The sequence below is a fragment of the Ictidomys tridecemlineatus genome, chromosome 10 (assembly GCF_052094955.1).
Source record: "Ictidomys tridecemlineatus isolate mIctTri1 chromosome 10, mIctTri1.hap1, whole genome shotgun sequence".
In the NCBI taxonomy this organism is placed as follows: domain Eukaryota; kingdom Metazoa; phylum Chordata; class Mammalia; order Rodentia; family Sciuridae; genus Ictidomys; species Ictidomys tridecemlineatus.
In genome coordinates this window covers 10,058,311-10,077,769 of record NC_135486.1, presented here as the reverse complement: position 1 = coordinate 10,077,769, position 19,459 = coordinate 10,058,311, and the positions used below count along the sequence as shown (strand labels likewise).

At 45.2% G+C, this 19,459-nt stretch overlaps 1 protein-coding gene across 8 annotated transcripts in view; it reads left to right on the top strand.

Moving 5' to 3' along the window:
* Astn1 (astrotactin 1) overlaps nucleotides 1-19,459 on the top strand; it is a 282,323-nt gene that overhangs the window by 91,577 nt on the left and 171,287 nt on the right. For all 8 annotated transcript variants that reach the window (XM_078022370.1, XM_040278092.2, XM_040278090.2 and 5 more), the window contains exon 2: nucleotides 9,086-9,273. In XM_078022370.1, coding sequence (XP_077878496.1) covers nucleotides 9,086-9,273 — 188 coding nt within the window. The remainder of the gene's footprint in view (nucleotides 1-9,085; nucleotides 9,274-19,459) is intronic.

Below are 19,459 nucleotides of genomic sequence, written 5' to 3'. Positions count from 1 at the left end.
TAACATTTACCAAGTAGGTAAACCAAGTAGGCTCTGAAACTCAAGTTCCTCGTCTGTAAAATGGGGAGGTGCACACCCACATTAAAGGCTCATCAGGGATCACTTTATGTCAGGGATGCTGGAAGAGCTTCTTATCAGGGCCAGCACATAATAGGAACAGCCTTACTTATTGAGTTGAATCATAGGTGATAAGAACAGAAATACAACTGGATGAGAACTAATTAGACACGGAGATGAACCGAGAGACATTAGGACGAGATACAGGCTATTCACCTTTTGTACATCATTTACAGGTGATATTTTGTCATTATCAATTCCCTTTTCCATCGATTTTATTAAGCCAGACTCATAGTGCCATAGAACCTACAAATTGTCCAAGATCAGAGAATTGCAGCAAATGCTAAATTCTTTGTCAATGAAAGAATAGGAGTATAAGAGAGAGGATCAGAATGAACAGAGCCCTCACTGGGGCTTGTAGGCGTAGGCAATTTCCCTGTAACTACCCTAAAGCCGTGTTTCAGATTTCCAAACCCAGGCCTCCATATTGCTTCCAGTGCCCCACAGCAGGGAGGGTGACCCCCAAGGACTTGCAAAGCTAAAATCAGAATTCCAGTCGTGAAAACCTCACGCTTCGAAATGACTTATTCTCATCACAATGTACCAAATGATCTATAAATACATATTTTAACATTCCGGAGTTTAAATATTATTACACATCTTACTTGATGTCAGATTTTGTTAAATGTGTGCCGTTATCTCAATTTACAAAGGTCAGTCGGGTGGCGGTGGAGAATGGAACTAGATATATGTATGAAATCCTTTTACCAGTACATCTGCGTCTCGGAGAACCAGGCCTTTTTCAAAGAGCTTTGGGTTTTTTTTTTCCCCCTTTTCAAATGAGACTTTAATGAGTATCATGTGGATAAACTCTTTGCAGAGGTTTGAAAAGATCCAGAGAAACACAGTGGCAGGAACAAGCAAACCATTTTGGATGAAATCACAAGCCATTTGAATGCCTCCTCATCTCTCTAGTTGTGTCAGAACCTTTTGGCTGCGTTTTTCCCCCACAGGAATGTGTTCATCTCCATGGCTAGGTAAATAGAATGTTCGTGCAGTGGCTGGATTGCTATTCATGCCAGCGCCGAGTAGGGTGGAGTGACCTACTTCCAGCAGTATCCATAGAAAGCTTCCCATCAGGGCTGATTTAAAAAGCCACCCCCTGCTTCCCGCAGCTCCCGCCCCCAGCTGCCCTCGGAGACAACGTACTATGGACTCTGTGGTCCTTGCTGGCTTTCTTTTATCATTCCTGCTCCCTGGGTTGGCTCATTTTAGTTCATCTTTGCCTGTTCTGGAAAAGGAGAAGTAGGTGAGTGGGCAGCTTTAAAGCAAGTTAACATTTCAGATTTGCAGAGAATAGTTCTATAGAGGGATATTGGTGGAGCCACCAAGAGAGGTCAGGCGGAGCTTTCTTATCACATATGCATAATTGATCAAAGGCCAATAACTCATTAGAAACATTGGGCAGCCTCTCTCTGTGGGTGATTCTCATTGGAGACCCAAGATTGGAGTTTTGGTAGGTTGCTCTCAGGGGTTTCGCTCCAGCCAGTCCTTAGCATGTAAATCAATAGGCTGGACAGAGACGGAAGCCTTCCCAGCTCCAAGAGGAGAATCTGAGAATTCTACCCCGTTGTCACGCAGAAACGCACAGCACCTGCACCTGACTCAGGTCTAACTGAAGCCAGGTGAGACGTCTGGCTCTGTGTCACTGAAGGACAGGGTCAGCACTGGAGAGTCCCCAGAGAGCATCTGTCCCATCACTGAGTGATAAGGAGAGGGAGCCCCAGAGACGACCGGTGGTCCACTCCCCGGGACCCCTATGTGTGGCTGTCTCTAACCTGCCGTTCTGTTTCTCTCCATTGGACCAGTGACACTCCCAGCCTCTTGTATTTACCATGAGGGCAAATGTCACCGAGAAGGGGAAATAGAATTTCAATAATCTTTCACCTGGGTACACGTAAAAATTTCTATTCCAAATCCCAGCAATTCCAGAAAGTTCTGGTTACTTGAGGAAACGGCTGTTGGATGAGAGATTTTTGAAGTTTTAAGCTATCTTGCCCTAATGCACGTGTTCCATGTGGTTCTGAAGCCATCGCTCAGGCCTGTTTGGAGGCAGGGGACAGTGGATGCCATGATAGGAAGCAGCCCCACACAGACAGGGAGCTGACTGGTCTCGGAACATCTTAGCAGAAGACCTTCTGTCTACAGGGTCGTTCATTTTGTTGTCTACGTAGCCGGATGTTTCAAGGCCCAGACTTCAGGCAGACCCTCCGTGTGCCTGGCACCTGTGCTGGTTGAACCCAGACCTGGCCGGGTGCTGTTTTCTGACCCCTCTCTTTCTGGGGTGTGGGATGGTCTCCATGCCACATGGTCCCTTTGGAGAGCAGTGTGGAGGCCCCTGACTCCACCCAAGGCCACAGTTTCCCTGGCTGGTCTCATTTCCTTACATCTCTCGACTGCGTCCTTTCTACCTCCTTCTTCTTTGTCTGTCTCTCATCTTTCTTCACAGATGGCCAGGACACTAATGTGCTGCTGTGGTTGTTTATGAAACAGGTTGGGGTCTTTGGAGGCTGCCGTTCCAGAGACATTAAAGACTGTGTCATGCTGGATACCAGGGTGAAGATTTGCAGGATAATTAGCGATCCCCTACTGTTATTAACCCCTGACTTCGGCAGGTTATTTTCTTACAGAGGTGTTGAAAGTTAATGCCACTGTTAATGGTTTCGGTCAGAAGACCATAATGAAACCATGTGGGAAACGAGGCCCACCATCAATATCTTTCAAACTTCGAAATCAGAGGGTGGAAAAAGGAAAGTAAAAAAGAACAAAAGAAAAGAGGCCAATTCTGTCTATGGGAGGCCTATCCTTGGTAACCTTAGTGATAGTGTCCACCTGATGACCAGGGTCCATTTGTTCTTCGTAGTTTTCGATAGTCGGCTCATCACGACTGTAGTTCTGAGCTTAATCTTCATCACCAGGGGAAGCTCCTAATGGCCACCGAGATAGCACAGGTGGAGGTACGGTTAGATTCTATTTTTAGAGATGTCCTCTTTTCCTTGTAATTATTTCAGGAGGGATAGAAGGCTATTCATAATATGACACTCAACGTAATGGAAAAACAACCAAGCAAAACTAAGACCCCCTAGATACCTCCCAGTCCTCGAACAACAGGGACCTCTCAGAGCAGTACACTTCACTTGTCCTTCAGTTGATCCAGTCCTTTCCTAACTCTGCTCTGGAGAACCCCCGAGAAAGCGTATTAAATTCGGTTTGGATGCAAGGCTCTGAGACCAACAGCAAGTTTGAAAATCTAAGCAAAGTCTTTCAACAGTCAGTAATGGCCATCAGGGGGTGGCAACCTCAACCCTGAAAGACTACAAGGTCAGTTCTTCAGATGCCCTCAACACGAGGCCAAGAATCGACAAGTTAATGCTTCCTCCCGCCTTGACCTTGGCAACCGTGGTAACCTCATTACGACTCAGCTGGATTCAGCTTGAAACTCGGACTTGCTAGGAGTGAAAAAGGGACCCCAGATGCCAGGACTGCTCTAAGCCACTGTACCATAATTCAGTGAATGAAAAGATCCTGCAGAATTTTCCCAGCTCAAAATCCATATTTGAGTTTAAATAGTCAAACTCTTTGAACAAGGACGTCATGGATCTGGTCCTTTGGGGCAAATTCGGATCCTGCCATGATGGGTTTCTTTAGTGGCTCAGACTGGGAACTCTCAGCATGAGGTCATACCCTATGGCGGAAAAGGGCATGGGTGGTAAAGGGGAATTGTAAAGCCGGAAGCAAGAGTTTTGCAGCAAAGTTTTGAGTGTCCCAAGCTAACCCCACAAAGAGACGATAAGCTCACAGCATACAAGCTAACTTTAGAACAATGACTAAGGCTAATTTAAAAGTGATTTCATCTCATCTCCTTCTCTCTGCCTTTCCCCATCCCAGATTATTCTCTCTTGTGACTTCTCCTGCCCGACGTCCTACCTTCACAGCCCTCTGTGGCTGAGGAAGCTACGAGTTTTCTTTCTTAGACACACATGTCTGTAGGAGCATGAATGAGAGTCTTTCTTATCATCTGCGGTCCATTGTGAAGAGGGCCTGGGTCTGGGACACTCGGATCTAATCCTTTCAAACCTGTCCAGCCTTTGTGCCCAGGGACAGCAGGGACGGAGCCGGGGTTATACTTGAGAGAATGTGTGACATCGTTTGGAACACTGAACTTAATATCCCTTCCCGACTTAGAATCGTGGGATATCAAAGTTACAAACGGATCTTGAAGTTCATCTATCCAGATCCTCTTAAACAGACGAGAAAACTCAAAGCTGAGCAACTTACCCACAGTTCCTCAGACCGTGCCCAGCCTGCTTTCTGCTTCACAGTTTTAGTTCCTGCAGAATACAGCACTCAGAGTCACCATGAGACTCGAGTTGAGTTTATCTTCCCTTATCTCTCTGGGTCTTCTTATCATTCTAAATGGTGACTTAATGCACACTTCTGCTGAGCAAAACCGTGGACGACGTGCCATTAGCTGGCAATCCTTAAACTGGCATTCACAACCTTGGCAGTTGGCACCGATCTGAATTTCGCCTAGGTCTGCTGCCATTCTTCTCTACATCCTCCCTGCGGCAGCCTTGCCTCCTGTGTTTCTGCACACTTGTATTATCCTTTTGTTCCTTTGCATATACTCTTCATCTGAAATTGCCTCCCCAGTGTTTTGACCCATGTTCCTTCTTGCCATCCATGTGCACCCAGCCAAGCTCCAGCCTCTACCTCAGCCCTGCTATTACTACGCAGAGGGCTTATTCATGGCCATGGCTTAACTTTCCTGCTAGAGGGAAAGCTCCTTGAGAGGAGGAGCCATGTAGCCCAATTTTCTGAATGGCAAACATGCTCCAAAAAGATGTACGTGAGAATAAATGGCACCCTGGTCTCCATGCATTCCAGGCAGTTGTAGAATTTGGGGAGGTGCCAAGGGATGAGAGGTCTGTGGAAAGGAAGAATGGACGTGGTGAAGTCAGGGCAGCCTTGCATTTCCAGGTATCTTGGCTCCACGGTGTGACACCTGTGACATCTTCAGATGCCCATGCAGCATCCTGCTGGCACTTTTTTTATTTAGTACATTGTGGAGAAGTTTCCCTGGGAGTCTCTTTGGCAACCCTCGGGTGGCTTCGGACCAGACTATTTTGTCACCTCCTATAACTTACCCTTCGGGGGTTTCAGGACTGTGCTGTCTTGCATTTCCTCTTCTTGAGATATTCTGCTAAAGCCCAGACCACAGTGATGACGCCGCAGATTTTCCAAGTTCTGATCTCAGTCCTGTTGGGGAAGAAATTGACGTTTACTGGGCCCTGTGTGGTTTTTCATTAGTTGACCAGGGCCAGACATAGCATAAGTAAATAAGTTCCTGTTTAGACTTGAGCTCTTCCATGTCAGGTCTGCCAAGAGAGGGGGAAAAATCCAAGAAGAAGCCATCATTGTCTGATTATCTTGAAACTAAACACGGATGATGATGCTCTTGGCAGGCAGGGTGGCCTCTTTCCTTCCCCTCTCCCCTCCGTGGTGAGTCTATGTGGGCAAAATCATGATGTCCCCATTGGAAGGATGGACAGGAATAACCCACAAAGGGGTTGGGTGGGCGACCTGCAAGGCAAGGCCTCTGTGCTAGCAGCCCACTGACTCACGGGTGGGTGCACTTGGTCATCCTCCACTGCATCTGTGATATCCGAGGTGCCCCCACTCTGAGGATGGTGTGGCAGAACATCTTCCTCCTCTGAAGGGGTCTTGGGTGCTTATGGATATGGGCCTTCTTTTTGAGCCGATGAAGGTGTTCTGACTTAGGCCATGGTGAAGGTTGCTCAACGTAGTGAATGATAGACCTTAAAAGGGTGAATTTATGGCACGCAAATTATATCTCAGTTTTAAAAGAAGTCACGGCATACTAAAACCTCACGCAAAATAGTGTAGCATAAAGGATCCCGAAAGACCACGTGGCCTCTGCTGGCATTTCCTCTGTGTGTACTCTGAGATGGTGCTGCCTGCTGGTTGTGTTGGGGGTGGAAGGGATCTAATAGCTGGACCATCTCAGTCCCTGTTCTGTGTCACACTGGGGTGACAGTCTAGGTATTTCCTTGGTTTTGCTTCCCTAGTCATAAGAGAGGTAACGGGCCTGGCCTCCTTGATGAGGATCTCCTGGGAAACAGAAATCCAGTTTGTTAAGTGATTTGGAGGCAGGAGGCCCTAGATCCTCCTCAGTGGTCACAGGAAGGACTCAGTGGCACTCAGATAGGTGTGGGATGTGTCCCAGGCAGTGTGGGCCGGTGCAGGCAGGAGGCTGGATGCGTGTTGCTCTGGGTGACTTAATCGTGCCTTGGGTGCTCTCTTCTGAGCTGGGCTGCTTATGTTTTGTTTTGTTTTGTCTGTGATGAGAGGAGACAGCTTGGTTTCTACTGTACTGCGGAGCAGGACCTTTGGGGGTGGGGCATTTCTCTCCTGGTGCTTGTGAAGGCCCGAGGACGGGTTAGAAGGGTCAGAGTCCAAGTGATGGTGGCATCTGTGCTGAGGATTTGCACGGTAGCTGCTGCTCCAAATACCCACACTCCTGAGGGTTTCTCCCCACCTGGAAATCAGGAGAGCCTCCTCAGGGGAAAGGTGGACTCGGAAGCCTGTGTCCCACTGCACTAACAGAGGGGGCCATGCAGGACCAAGGTGCACCCCCGCACCTTATCCTCACTCCCTGTGCTGCACGGTCATGCTCCAGACTGTGGACGGACCAACCCAACAGGGCGGCGGGGGAGGGGGCTGAGCATGAAGGGGCTCTGGTCACCATTTTTCAGCCTCTTTCACACTGTCCAGTTGGCTCTTCTCCTTGGTGTGTGGGACAGCAGGACGAGATTGGTAATCCTATCAGCATCCTCTGGAACAGGCTAGTGACCTGTGGCCCACATGAAACCTTCTCAGTGGCCTACCAGAAAGGGCCCACTGACGTTCTCCCTCCTTCTCTTTCTACTTCTCCTGAACATCCGTTACCTGGTTTGTTTTTTTTTTGTTTTTTTTTTGGTATATGTAAAATTTATTGGGTTTCACAAATGTTAAACTATTATAAGATTCTCATCCAGAAGAATTGATATTCATATTCAACAAAATAAGAGTATCTTGCTGTTTATGATTGCCATATTGAAAAAACAAGCCATCCTACCTATATTTCTTATTCATAATACTTTTATTCATACTTAGTGAAATCATTAGAAAGATCACTGTTGTGTACTAATAACATTCATAATTTAAACCTGATAAAATATGATTTTTTTATATTTAAAAGAAAATGACAGTGGAATGCATTACAATTCTTATTACACATATACAGCACAATTTTTCACATCTCTGGTTGTATGATTCGTGTCTTCATACGTGTTCCTTTACCTGTTGAGGGGAACTCCACGTACTATTCACCAGGCCCAGCACCAGTGTCACCAGCCTCTCAGGAGACTGCCTTCCTCCTTCTCCCTCCCCCTGCCCAGGAATGATCACTGCTTCCTTCTCCTTTGCTCCCAGGAAACCTAGTCACATGCCTAGGGCAACACTTTCCACCATTGCTCACTCTGGGTGGCACTGGGGAACTTGTGGAGGGCCTGGTTCCAGTTAGCACCCAAGAGCCTAGCACAGTGCCTGGTGTGTAATGCTTGCCCAGTGTCTGCTGAACAGGTGAAGGGCTAAATAATTAAATAATGCCATTTGTGCCCTCCCACATATAGTGAAAGGTGTTTATAAAATCCATAAATATTTGAAATTGCTTTCTTCTTTATGGTTATGATATTTGATGAGACTGCATTCTAAATGTATCTATTAAATCTTTTTTATGTCTCTGGGATATATGTGTGTGTGTGTGTGTGTGAATATATAAATTATATATATATATAATATATATATATACACACACACACACATATACATACTTTTTTTATTGTTGTTGTTAAAGGTGATACATTTTGGAGAAGAAGCCATGTCTTTAAAAAAAATAAAATTTTATAAAGCAATGGTTTGTTAAAATGTGTTCAGAAAAGAATACCGGTCCCATAGTGTGGTAATAGTTGTTAAAGATTAAATGGTCTCAGCGCTGAAGGAGGTTCAGGGAGGGCTGGGTTAATCAGTTTCTGTACCGTGGGGTGTCTCAAAGCTCTCATATGATATTACTTAGGAATATAAGCGAGAGGGATGTGCACACAACAGGGTATTTTTGCAGCGCTACCTTAACATCTACTACAGTGCAAAGTGCAGAGCAAGATTTGGGGGTTTTGTTGTTGATGGTAGTCCACTGCTTTGATCTGGACCCCTGAGAAGCAAGTGAGTGTTTGCATGGACGGAAAAGACTTGATTTCCCTCCTCCTCTTCATGCATTCCACCTCTGCTTTCAAGGCTGAAGAGAAAAAAAAAAATTAAGGGAATTAAAACATTACTTTACCTGTCATAGCCAGTTATCCGACATCTCCAGTGGACTATGCAGCAAATGATTGTGGTTTTGGAAATAGCCTGTCAGCCCCAGCAGCTCTGCAGTAACCTCCCAGGACTCTTCCATAAATGCCAGTTCTCTGCACAGTAATTACCAACTCTCTCCATGGTAGATTCACTGGTGTGTCTAGGAGTAATTGCTGGGGAACTCATACTTTCAAATTTACAAGAGGCAAACAACTTGTATTTACCTCGGGGGTTATCAGGTATTCAAACTGTGCTGCATAAAGGATGCTATTGATCATAGAACTAGGGGAAGAACTCGAATTTGCACCTCAGTATTTTTCTCAATGGGTGAGAACCTGGCTTACTAGATTTATGGTGGGAAGGCCGATGTGGATAATTTTCTTCTGAGAATCCCTCCCTTCCTTGAGCTTTGCGAGCAGCAGCGAGTCCAGCCTAACCGTAGTCGGAGCCTTATGTTGCCCTCGGACAGAACTGGCTGGTTGGTACAGTGTGGAGGAGGAAGATGAAAACCTTGCTCAGATTCTTACTTCTGCCTTTGGTGTTCCTCCTCTAGAGATCTCAGGGAACACGGAGGACATCCCCCTAGTACGCTGGAGGCAGCAGTGGCTGGAGAATGGCACTTTGCTCTTTCACATCCATCACCAAGATGGTGCCCCGAGTCTTCCTGGGCAGGACCCAACGGAAGAGCCCCAGCATGAATCAGCCGAAGAGGAGCTGAGGATCCTGCACATCTCAGTCATGGTAAGGAAAGACGGCCATAAACATGTGAGATGGCTTTTTATTGTCCTAATCAAATGTCTCAGAAGACTGCATGGGAGGAAAAGGTTTTAGCCTACAGCTCTGGGGTTCAAGGACATGGCGTCTGCACCCCCTGAGCTCAGGTGAGGGCCGTCTCTGCCGCAGTCCACCACAGCAGATGGCAACAGCAGGAGCGCGTGCGGGAAACAGAAATAACATCACCAAACAGGAAGCCAGACAGGCTGGGGTCCCGCAGCCCTTCCAAAGGGATGGCCCTATGTGACAAGCAGCTCCCACTAGGCCCCAGCTCTTCACGGCTCCCCACCACCTCCCTATACCACTGCTCCGGGAGCAAGCTTCCAAGACCTGAATCTTTGAGCGATAAAAAGATCCAAACCACAGTCATAGACATAGCTCTGTGAGACCGCACCCCGTCATGATCACTGATCATGGCAAAAGTGCCCTCCCCATTTGTGCGAAATGCTGCCCCTCCTGCTGCTAGTAACCGTTGCAGGTATTTGTACAGCACAGTTCCCCAACCACTCCAAGACCACATACGGATATGGAGTAGCTCTTATAAACCAGGGACAATGTCAAGTGGGACAATGGGTTGCCTTAGAAGGGAATTATTCAACTAGTACATCACCATATTTTAGAGTTGCTGCTCCATAAATGTTTATTGAATGACTCAATCTCTAGCTGCTTGCTGCTACCAAGTCCTCTTTTCTTTTATCCCAGCTGGGAGAAATGAGCATCCTGGCTTTTTCTACTCTTTACAAATAAAGGGCATGTCAATAGATGCTTGCTCCCCACTCTGGCCCAGCTGATAACTACCATCAGCTTCCATGTAGAAAATTAGAGATGCTTCCTAAAATTCTAGGAACTTGTGTCCTCTAATCTCACTAGAGAGTAAGTGCAATGGCAAGTCTATCAGGGGAGGGTGTCTGGTGGTGTTTTATTTATTGATGAATCCCCAGTAACTAAAACAGTGCATTTATATAGTTAATGCTTAATCAACAATTGTGGAATAAATGACTGAAATTTCCAATGGAGATAGAAAATCCTGTTTCACCAGGCATTTCATAAATTGTTATTGTACTGATAAACCGATACATTGTCTGCTCATAGGGTAGCCTGATAGCAGATTGAGACTTGACTGATTATCTATTAGTGTGGGAGGGTATGGGATCTTTTACTGTTAATAACTTGATACAGAATCACCTTAGTCCATGGTCTAACTTTAATTCACCCATTGCTCTGGTACCATCACTATATACTGTTTAGTTCGATATAAATGAAACTGAGCACATTTTAGATATATACAAATCTCCATTACCTAAAAATTGAGGATGGAAAATTTCCCCATAAAAATCTCTGATAAAATCTCAGCATGTAAGCTCCTCATTTTTTTTCTTCAGTCGGCACCCCTATAAATAACTGGCGCACAGGTTACTTGCATGTACGCAAGGCACTTCGTGGTGCAGGAAAGAGAGTCCTTGAACAGCAAATGGTAAACCTCAATGTCTAGGTAAGGCCAGAGGCAGCAGGTGAGGGAGGCTGCCAGACCTCATACGGACAGAGAAATTGAGGTGCATGCATAGGAGGTACAATTCCTACGTGTCCTTAATCAAAACCCAGTGTCCCCTCTCTCAGGGAAGGTTCTCCATCAGTGTGGCTTCTAGTTTCCAGAGAGAAATGAGATCAGCCGGACCAGCCCAAGGATGGGCTTGTCTTCATGATGATTTGATTGAAAAGAAGGCTGCACATGTGGACTTTCCGCCAGCCACACATCCATGTGGGAAGCAGCGGTGGTCATGAGTAGCTCTGGTTTCTTTTTCTTTTCTGTGTGTCTTTTTTTTTTCCTCTAAGCCATAAAAAGCATATAGGGTAAAGAAAAGTTACAGAGAGTTCCAAGAATCAGATGTGCCTACGTCTGATAGAAAGACCGTGATCTCTAGAACTTGAGACGGGCAATTTGTCAGTTGGTGAGGCTGGTGAGGCTGGCGTGTTGTGTGAAACTGCCAGAGACAGTCTGAAGCTTGCCCTGGTGGCTGCTCCGTGGCTCCAGTACTGCAAGGACCCTCCCTTCCATCCTCAGGATAAGGTGCCCCAGAAAGTTCTCCAGATAGGTGTCGGGGGGGGCACACGTTTGTGAGGATGGGAGGCTTTGAAAACAGAAATGTGCTGACTGAGGATCCCAAAGTGTTTTTTTTTTTAGGAAATTGTCTGCACTCTTAAAATATGACAACCCTATGAGAAGCCCTACATCACTAATGCTTTCTTTATGCTGTCCTCTGGGCAGGGATTAATGGACAGTGGACCTGAAATTGAGAGTGAGGAAGAGTCAGCCTTAACCCTATCAGATCTTTCCTTTGTGTGCTATCAGTCCCCCAGGGCAGACCACCAATGATCCTGTCTATTCCAAATAAAGTAGAAGATAACCATCTTTCAGCTTTATTTCAGTTTTTTCCTAGGTGATTTTCCACCAGACCAGAGGAGGCAGAGGTTAAAAGGGCACAGGCAAAAGGTGATGGGAGAACTCTGGTGTTGTCTCTGGCCTGGCCTCTTGGATGTGGACAGGCCAGCATGTCCATGAAAGATTCAGGAAGGCCTTTGACCTCTGCAGGAGAACGGGGACCTTGGGGCGAGCTGAAGATGTAAACCCATGCGTGGCCAGAGTGTTGGGTCAATGGAGCATCCTGCAGCCGACCCTGCTCCATTCCCATTCCACACCGCACACCCTGGCAGGCTGCCTCTCCAGTCCTCAGGATTCTGTTGTAGAAACAGTTTCAAAGCCTGAAGTTGAGTATCTGCCCTCGGCTCAGAAATCAAGCCTGAGGGTATCCTTTTTGAAGATGTCGTTCCTGGGGTCTCTGGTGGCTTCTTCATAAGAGACTGGGGATGGGTGGACTTCATTTGATTCGCTTTATACCATATCTTCTGGAGGAAAAGTAGGCATCTGGAATGGCAGCATTTTAAAATCCAGAAAGTAGTGAAATCCTTTGACTAGCAACAACAGTGTTGGGTAGTGAAACAAACCTAAGTGAGATTGTATCACCTCAACCCTCTTAGTTATGAAATCACAGCAGCAGGGCTCTTTTTCATTAACTGTAATGATCAATATTGACAGTTTTCAGATGGGTTCGAAGTCACATAATTTGTAAAAGAGACGGGTTCGAAGTCACATAATTTGTAAAAGAGACGAGTTGAGGTTATCCTCCAAACATGAGTATGTCCAACCTTTACTCTCTTGCTGAAAAAAAAAATGAATATTTAAAAGCTTCACTGATAATCCTAAATACTTCCTATATTTTGTTCAGATGAGTCTGTGAAACCCTTCAGGTTTGCTTTTCTCTCGTTTTGTATTTACACTGACCTCATCTACATCCTCTTAATCCAAGGTCCACTGTTTATTTTCATATTTTGCATTTACTATGTTTTTGTTTTAAACACAAATACAAGCAATGATAGAGTGGGAAATACAAGTAAACCTTTTTCTGTATCCTTAAACTCTGTATGAATGAGTATTTGCAAGTCCTCTTTATACTGTGCCCAGGATAAATCTGTCATCAGCAAAATTGAGGGCTTGCAGAAAAGCAATACCCCAGCTGGGAGTTTGGCAATTTAAAACTTTGAAAAAGCTTTTGCTTTTTTAAAAATTTTTCAATCACATTCTAAAATTTTTGAATTATTTTTTTCCAAAGAGGCACCATTTTTTTTTCCTTGTGTAGAATAATTGGATTTCCCTCCTGAAATAATCTTATATTATTGCTTTGAGGGTCAAATGATGTATTTTAACCTCCTGCATGATTCAAACTTGGCTGAAGAGATTTATTTCAAATTTTGCAAGGTAATTGACATTTAGAACCATGAAAGTACATAAGGATACTCTTCTGCAAACTCTTGAACAAGTGAAGCAGAATTGATAAATTAAAGCTGAGTGGGAGTTTAAACCCAAAGTGAAGAAATTCTTTAGTGATAAGGCAAATTATTTACTCCGCAGAAAACTAGATTTTAATATTACTGTACATCAGATATTCACTATTTGTGGATTTAAATTTCTATATTGTACTTCTGCTAATTTACCATATGGTGTTCATTTTTCTTCTTAAAGCTTGTAAAAGAATTTGAAGGTGTCTAATAGAATGTCAATATTATCTGTTTATTTCATCTTTGTCATTAAAGATAGCAGTATTAATATATTTCTTACACGCATGTAGGCTGATTAAATACATTTTTCACAGCAAGCACCCTTTTGAAATTGCTTCAGTTTTATTCCTGTCTATCTGTCTGTCTGCTTGACTCTCTATTTTTTATTGGGATAACTCCCACTGGTAGGGAATGTCTTTTATAGTTAGCCTTCTTAGGCACAATTCACAATTGTGGGGGGCAGGGCAAATATCTTTGAGCATCTGTGTGTCCCCGTGAGCCTTTTGTGAATGACACCCATCAATCAAGCCTGGTGCTGCTCAGGACCATTAGCCCAGCTGTGGGAAGGTCACTTGTCAGTACCTTCAGGCTCCCATGCCTTTTGGCTACTACCTGCCACCAGGGGCCTTCACCTGTCCCCAGGCTCCCTGGTCCTGGGAACTCCAAGTAAGCTCAAGGTCAGAGTTCTCCCTTGAGAGAAACATTACAAAGAACAAAGTTTGGAGACAAAAGAGGCTGCAGGTGTTACCATAGTGTCCCCGAGTCCAGCAAATAGAAAGGGCAGTTAGGGAAGTTCCATTCTGGAAAACTAACATTTGGGGCCTTCGAGAACACACCTCTGGGGACCTTTGAGGTCTAAGGATGACATTGTGCCAAAGTGCCCCTCCTTGTCCTGATGTTTGCATTCATCAGGGCAGCTGCCCGAGTGTCACGTGGCTACTTTGCCAGGCACTGTTTCTTGACTCATAGAGCATGGCACTTCCAGGGTGGAGAAGAGCAGTCCCCAGCAAGGTGATCACTGTGTGCCATCGGGACCATCAGATATTTATTAAGTGTCCATGGGACGAGAGAGAGAGAGAGAGAGAGAGAGAGAGAGAGAGAGAGAGAGAGAGAGAGAGAGAGTGTCAGTCAGCACCTTTTACCTTTAGCAAATCTGTTACAAAAATTCATTAGCAAATTCATTAATCAGGGTCACTTCTGCAGTTTTAGGGCCAGTGATATTTGCTCCATCGAACTCAGGAAGCCCTGACTCATCAGGGTCCATCCTTCTGAGGTTCAGGAGGAGTTTAGACAGGCCTTATGTTTCCAAAATGGACAGAACCAAAGTAATAAGTCAGAAGAGACAAAAAGCACGTCTTTCTTCATCTGAGGAAGACCTTGCTAGCGATTCAAGCCATGGGCCATCCATCACGGGACTGACTGACTGGTCCGACGGCCACCTGCAGAACCATGACTGAGTGTTTTGCCTTCTGTGAGGAGGATGGTGGGCAGTTTCTAAGTTAATCAGTGAGGCCCCTGAAACAAAACCTCTTTGCTCTGCTTGTAGGGAAGGCGGACGTGCTAAAGCCGAGAGGTCCCAGAGTCCACTTTGGGGCTGTCCTGGGGCCAAGTAAGGCTTGGCTTGGCAGCCTCCCTGGCCGGGCTCTGCGTCTCTTGCCGAGATGCATCAGGCGCAGGGATCGGGTCTGTTGGCCTTTTCAGTGGCTCATGGACTCCGTGCTTGTTTGGTGCTCTCTGTGTAAAGTAAGAGCTGGTCTGTAAGGGAGAGCTGTCGTCCATATAGAGTTGGAAGAGTGAGCGGCAAACCCTGGCTTTGCCACTCCAGGTAATCTGCTGACCTTTTCGGAAGCCTCATCTGTAGAAGGAATGTACGGACCTGCTCTTCGGCTTTAGAGAGCGGAGACTCCCTCGGCCTCTATCTGCAGTGGAGATTCACTGTAGTTCTCCTGATTAAAACATCCCACACGTAGATTTTCATGGAGCCTGGAACTGGAGGGTTGTTCAGGATCCGAGTTATGTTATTAGCACTCAGCCTCTGAAGTCGTGGCTGGACTCTTGCACTTGCCCCTCTTGCTTCTGTTGCTACGAGTTAGTATCTTTGTCTAGTGTAAGAGTTTCTCCATTTTGATGCTTTAATATGTTTGCAGTTCCCTTGACCCATCAAGTCACCTCCTCTGTGACCCCTTCTTACTTCTCTCAGTTTCTCCGTGTTCCGTGTTCCCAACTTCGACCCGCCTGCTGTCAAATTCTTTGCTTTCCCCTTCCCCAATTCTAACTCCTTACCCAGATGGACTGAGCTCATTGCCGTGTCATGTTGTCCTGTTGGAGGGTGTGTTTGTCCTTCAGTTGGCTGTGGTTGTGAGGAGGTGGACTTACACAGCACACTCCTGCTCCTGTCACACTTGGGTGTCGTTTCCTTTAGCAGAGGCTCAACAACAGTGCTTCCCTGATTGCTTCTTTCAGTGCAACAGGCATATTAAGATGTAACTTGGAGAGCTGATAGGACAATCGGGAGATATCCTAGACATCACCCTCTCCATCATCATCTACATATGATTGAAATCTGATTTTTCATTTCCTATGCATCAGAAACTATTGCAAGTGCTTTTGATATAGATTGTTATTTTTTTCTCATCACAACATTACGAAGTAGGATTTATTATCAGGGCATTTTTCAGATGAGGGGAATGAGGTCTAGATAGGGTAAGTGACTTACCCACAGTTAAACAACCCTTAGTTGGCAGAGCTAGAAATCGAATGGTGGTAGTCGGTAGAGTCTAGTTTCTTACTTTGAGAAGCACCCAACTCCTCCCCTGGCCCACAGTGAATGTCAGTATATAATTATCTCCCATTTCTTTGGCATCTCTTATTTTTAGCTGACTTTTGTCTGCTGAGACTAATCTGACACTTTGCCCCATTGTTCCTTTGACTCTAACAACTCCATGCGCACTAGGACCCCACCGCCATGTTGGAAATGTGGATTTTTCTTTCTGTGGCTCCACCAGGCCGCTCACCCCAGAAGCTCAGACTCTGTTCAGCTCTGCTAAACCCACCTGCTCACCTTGGCTTCCGCCTCACCAACTCACAGCTGCCAGTGGGCTTATTGGCAGGAGGAAAAGAGAGTAGTTGGGAAATTTCAACTCCAAAATTCTGAAAGTCGTGTAACAATAAGCTTGGCCTTCTTCATTTGTAAACTCTCACATTTCCACAGGAAATTTTTGCAAACATATAAAAGTATTTTAAAAGCAGTACTGACCTACCTACTATTGACTTAAAAGAATCATTGACTCATCCATTCATTTGGATTTTGATTCTCAGATTCCACAATATTCTCTAGGCTTCAGATATTTTTTAGATACCAACTAGGCAAAAGATGAATAAGAAAAGATTCTGCTTTTACAGAGCATTTAGTCACTTTGTTAATTCGTAAGGTTCAAGGATAGCCCTTGGCAGAACCAGGTCCCAGGTGGGGTATCTCCACTCTTTTTCATTCCTTCCATTCTTTACACCTTCTCTGCAGTTCTGTTCTTCTCTTTTCTGATATTCATAGAGGCCCTTATCTTTCTCCATCTTTCCAGATAGCAAGGAATATAACTGAGAGGGCAAATTTTCATAAGGATACCGATGTCTTTTAACCACTTGATGTAATATTCTGTTCAGCAATTTAGTTCAGTGGATGTAGAAGCCAACAATTTACTTTTGAGTATTTAGTTCCTCCAAATCCCTGAAGATCCTTTAGAAAGCAGGAGTCATAATCTCCTTTGCGTTTAAATCAATATTCAAAACTGGTAATATTCGTAGTCATAAAGCTAACACTTACTAAGCCCTGGTATCCCTGGTCCTGTATGGGGATCACTTTTATGCATAGTTATCAATCAGCTTCCACAGCAACCTTGTGAAATCGGTGTTAATTCCACTTTTCAGATGTGAACACTGAGGCAGAGGGAAAGTAAATCATAGGCCCAAGGTCACAAAGGCCCTGAGAGGTGAAGCCAGGATTCGAGGCTTCTGAAGTCAGACTCATTTCTGCCACAAGATTCTCCTAGCTGGTGGCATCAGAATTGGCTGACTTCTCCAGTTTTCCAGGCTGTGGAGTCTTTTACTTCTTTTAGCTCACAGAGCAGAGTCCCTTCACTTGATGAAGGTTAGGATGTCTCGTAGAGCCACTGGGGATGATGCTATCTTGGTGTGGTCTCTGAGCTTCAAATGGTGCAGAGCTGGCCTGGACGATAAGACCAACCATTCCAAAGAAGCCTGGCATTGGCTCTGAGTTCATACTAATTATTGAGAAGCCAACGAGGCCTCTCAGTTCATGGTATTGAATTTTAGGACGTAGTTTACTGCAAGGGCTTTGCTACCAGGGAGACCAGTTTAAATCATACTTGACCACTACCACAGATTTTTTAGTGTCCTTGTACAAGTGTCCTTTAAACTCACTTTCCGTATCTATAAAGTGGGGGTAAGGATGCATCCGACTTCACAGGGCTCTTCTGATGATTAAATAAGCTGATGCTTATCAAGCACTTCCTGCAGTGCTGGACCCATGGGAAGCATCCAGTAAATATTAGCCGGGTAAGCTCTTGGGGTGCTATGCAAGCTGCCTGTAACAATTCTGCCTGCAATGTGTTACCCAGGGACCCACTACCTCAGGGACCCAGAAAAGTAGTTGGGATCATAGCAACCTCTTATAGGAGTCCTGGAGGAGCTGCGCTCAGGGGAAAGACTGAGGCAATTAGAGACATCAGGGCAATAGAATAGGCCCGTGACAAATTGTAGGATGTGGCCATGTACATCCTGGGCATTGTTAGGCCACATCTGTTTCACTGTTTACAGGGTTTCCTAGCAGGTGGCCTGTGGTTAAGGATGTTAATCCTAGCTCCAACTTCCCTGGAAGAACTTCACTAATTTATTTTTTTTAATCAAACCAAATGATGTCATTATGGGACTTGCTTTCCTGCCCAGGCATCCACATACCCGGATTGTTATTCCTCTCATTCCTGACAAGGATCAGGCATAGACTGGGGGCTGATGTTCACGGCCAACGCTGCTGTAAAGGCTCAGACATTCTATTCCTGGTGCCATTTTCTTTCCTCCTGATCATCATCTTTCCCTCATGGTCTTCTGATGGCTAAAGTTCTGGGATTCTCTCATAGACCTGAGGTTGCTTTACATCTGACTTCAAGCCCTGGCTGCTTTAGTAGGTGCAGCCAGCCATATACCCATGGACAGAATGCTAGCCAGCATGGACAATGGCAGCAGTTATCCAGGCCTGGGGTATTTAAAGGGCCAGATGGTAAGGCCTCTGAGCTCTGTGTTCACCACTAACTTAGCACTGCAGTACCCAAGCAGCCATAGGCACCATAGAGTGGGCATGACTGAATGCCAATAAAATTTTATAAAAATGGCCAGTGGGCCACATTTGGAGTAGAGTCCATAGTTTTTTGTTTTGTTTTGTTTCAGGTTGATTTAATACATTCTCCTCATTTTGTCTTCAAAGTCTAGAATCTCACAACTTGGGAGAAGTATCAGGGTCCTATTTGCAGTGTGAAAAATGGTTAACTTGTTAGATTTAGTCCGATCCTCACAGATTGGTTATAATTGTCACTTAAGGCAGGCTTTGACAAAGATTGTTCTTGCTATAAATTGAAGGCATGTGGTATTCACCAATTCAGAAGAAATCCAAGCACATTAACCTCTCCTGAGAGGTACTGATGGGTTTAGCAGAGACAGATGTTGAAAACAACACTGTGCCTAGACTTGACAAGAGAAGTTTAAATAGGATGCTTATTAGCAAATATGCTATTTTCTCCCCTGTAAGTCTGATGGCTCCTGTTCGGCTTCAACTTTGATGCGCACAGTGGACTTTTATGAAGTGCCAGGCTGTGCTAAAACACTCTCTTGCAGCAGACTACTGAATATAATGTTTAAGAATGAAAGCAGAATTATGCTTCCAGACATGATGTCAGGAGAAGTTGGGTTTGTGTGGGGACAGATACCCGATGGTTTTAGGAGGTAGTGGTGGCTCTCACCTTGCAGATGAGGCTCAGGGTAGACGAAACAGTTTTAGATCTTGTCTTATAAAACACTTTTCAGCATCTGCTGAAGTTCATTCAATGTCTTACCTCTGTGAGAGGCTGATGTCAGTGGTCCTCCCCCAGGTTGAGGAGGGGTCTCCGTGACATATCTGAGAAGGTCAGGTGCTTTTTGCTGCTGCCTTCCTATTTATGGTGGCCCTGCTGATTCCCCTACCAGTGTTGCT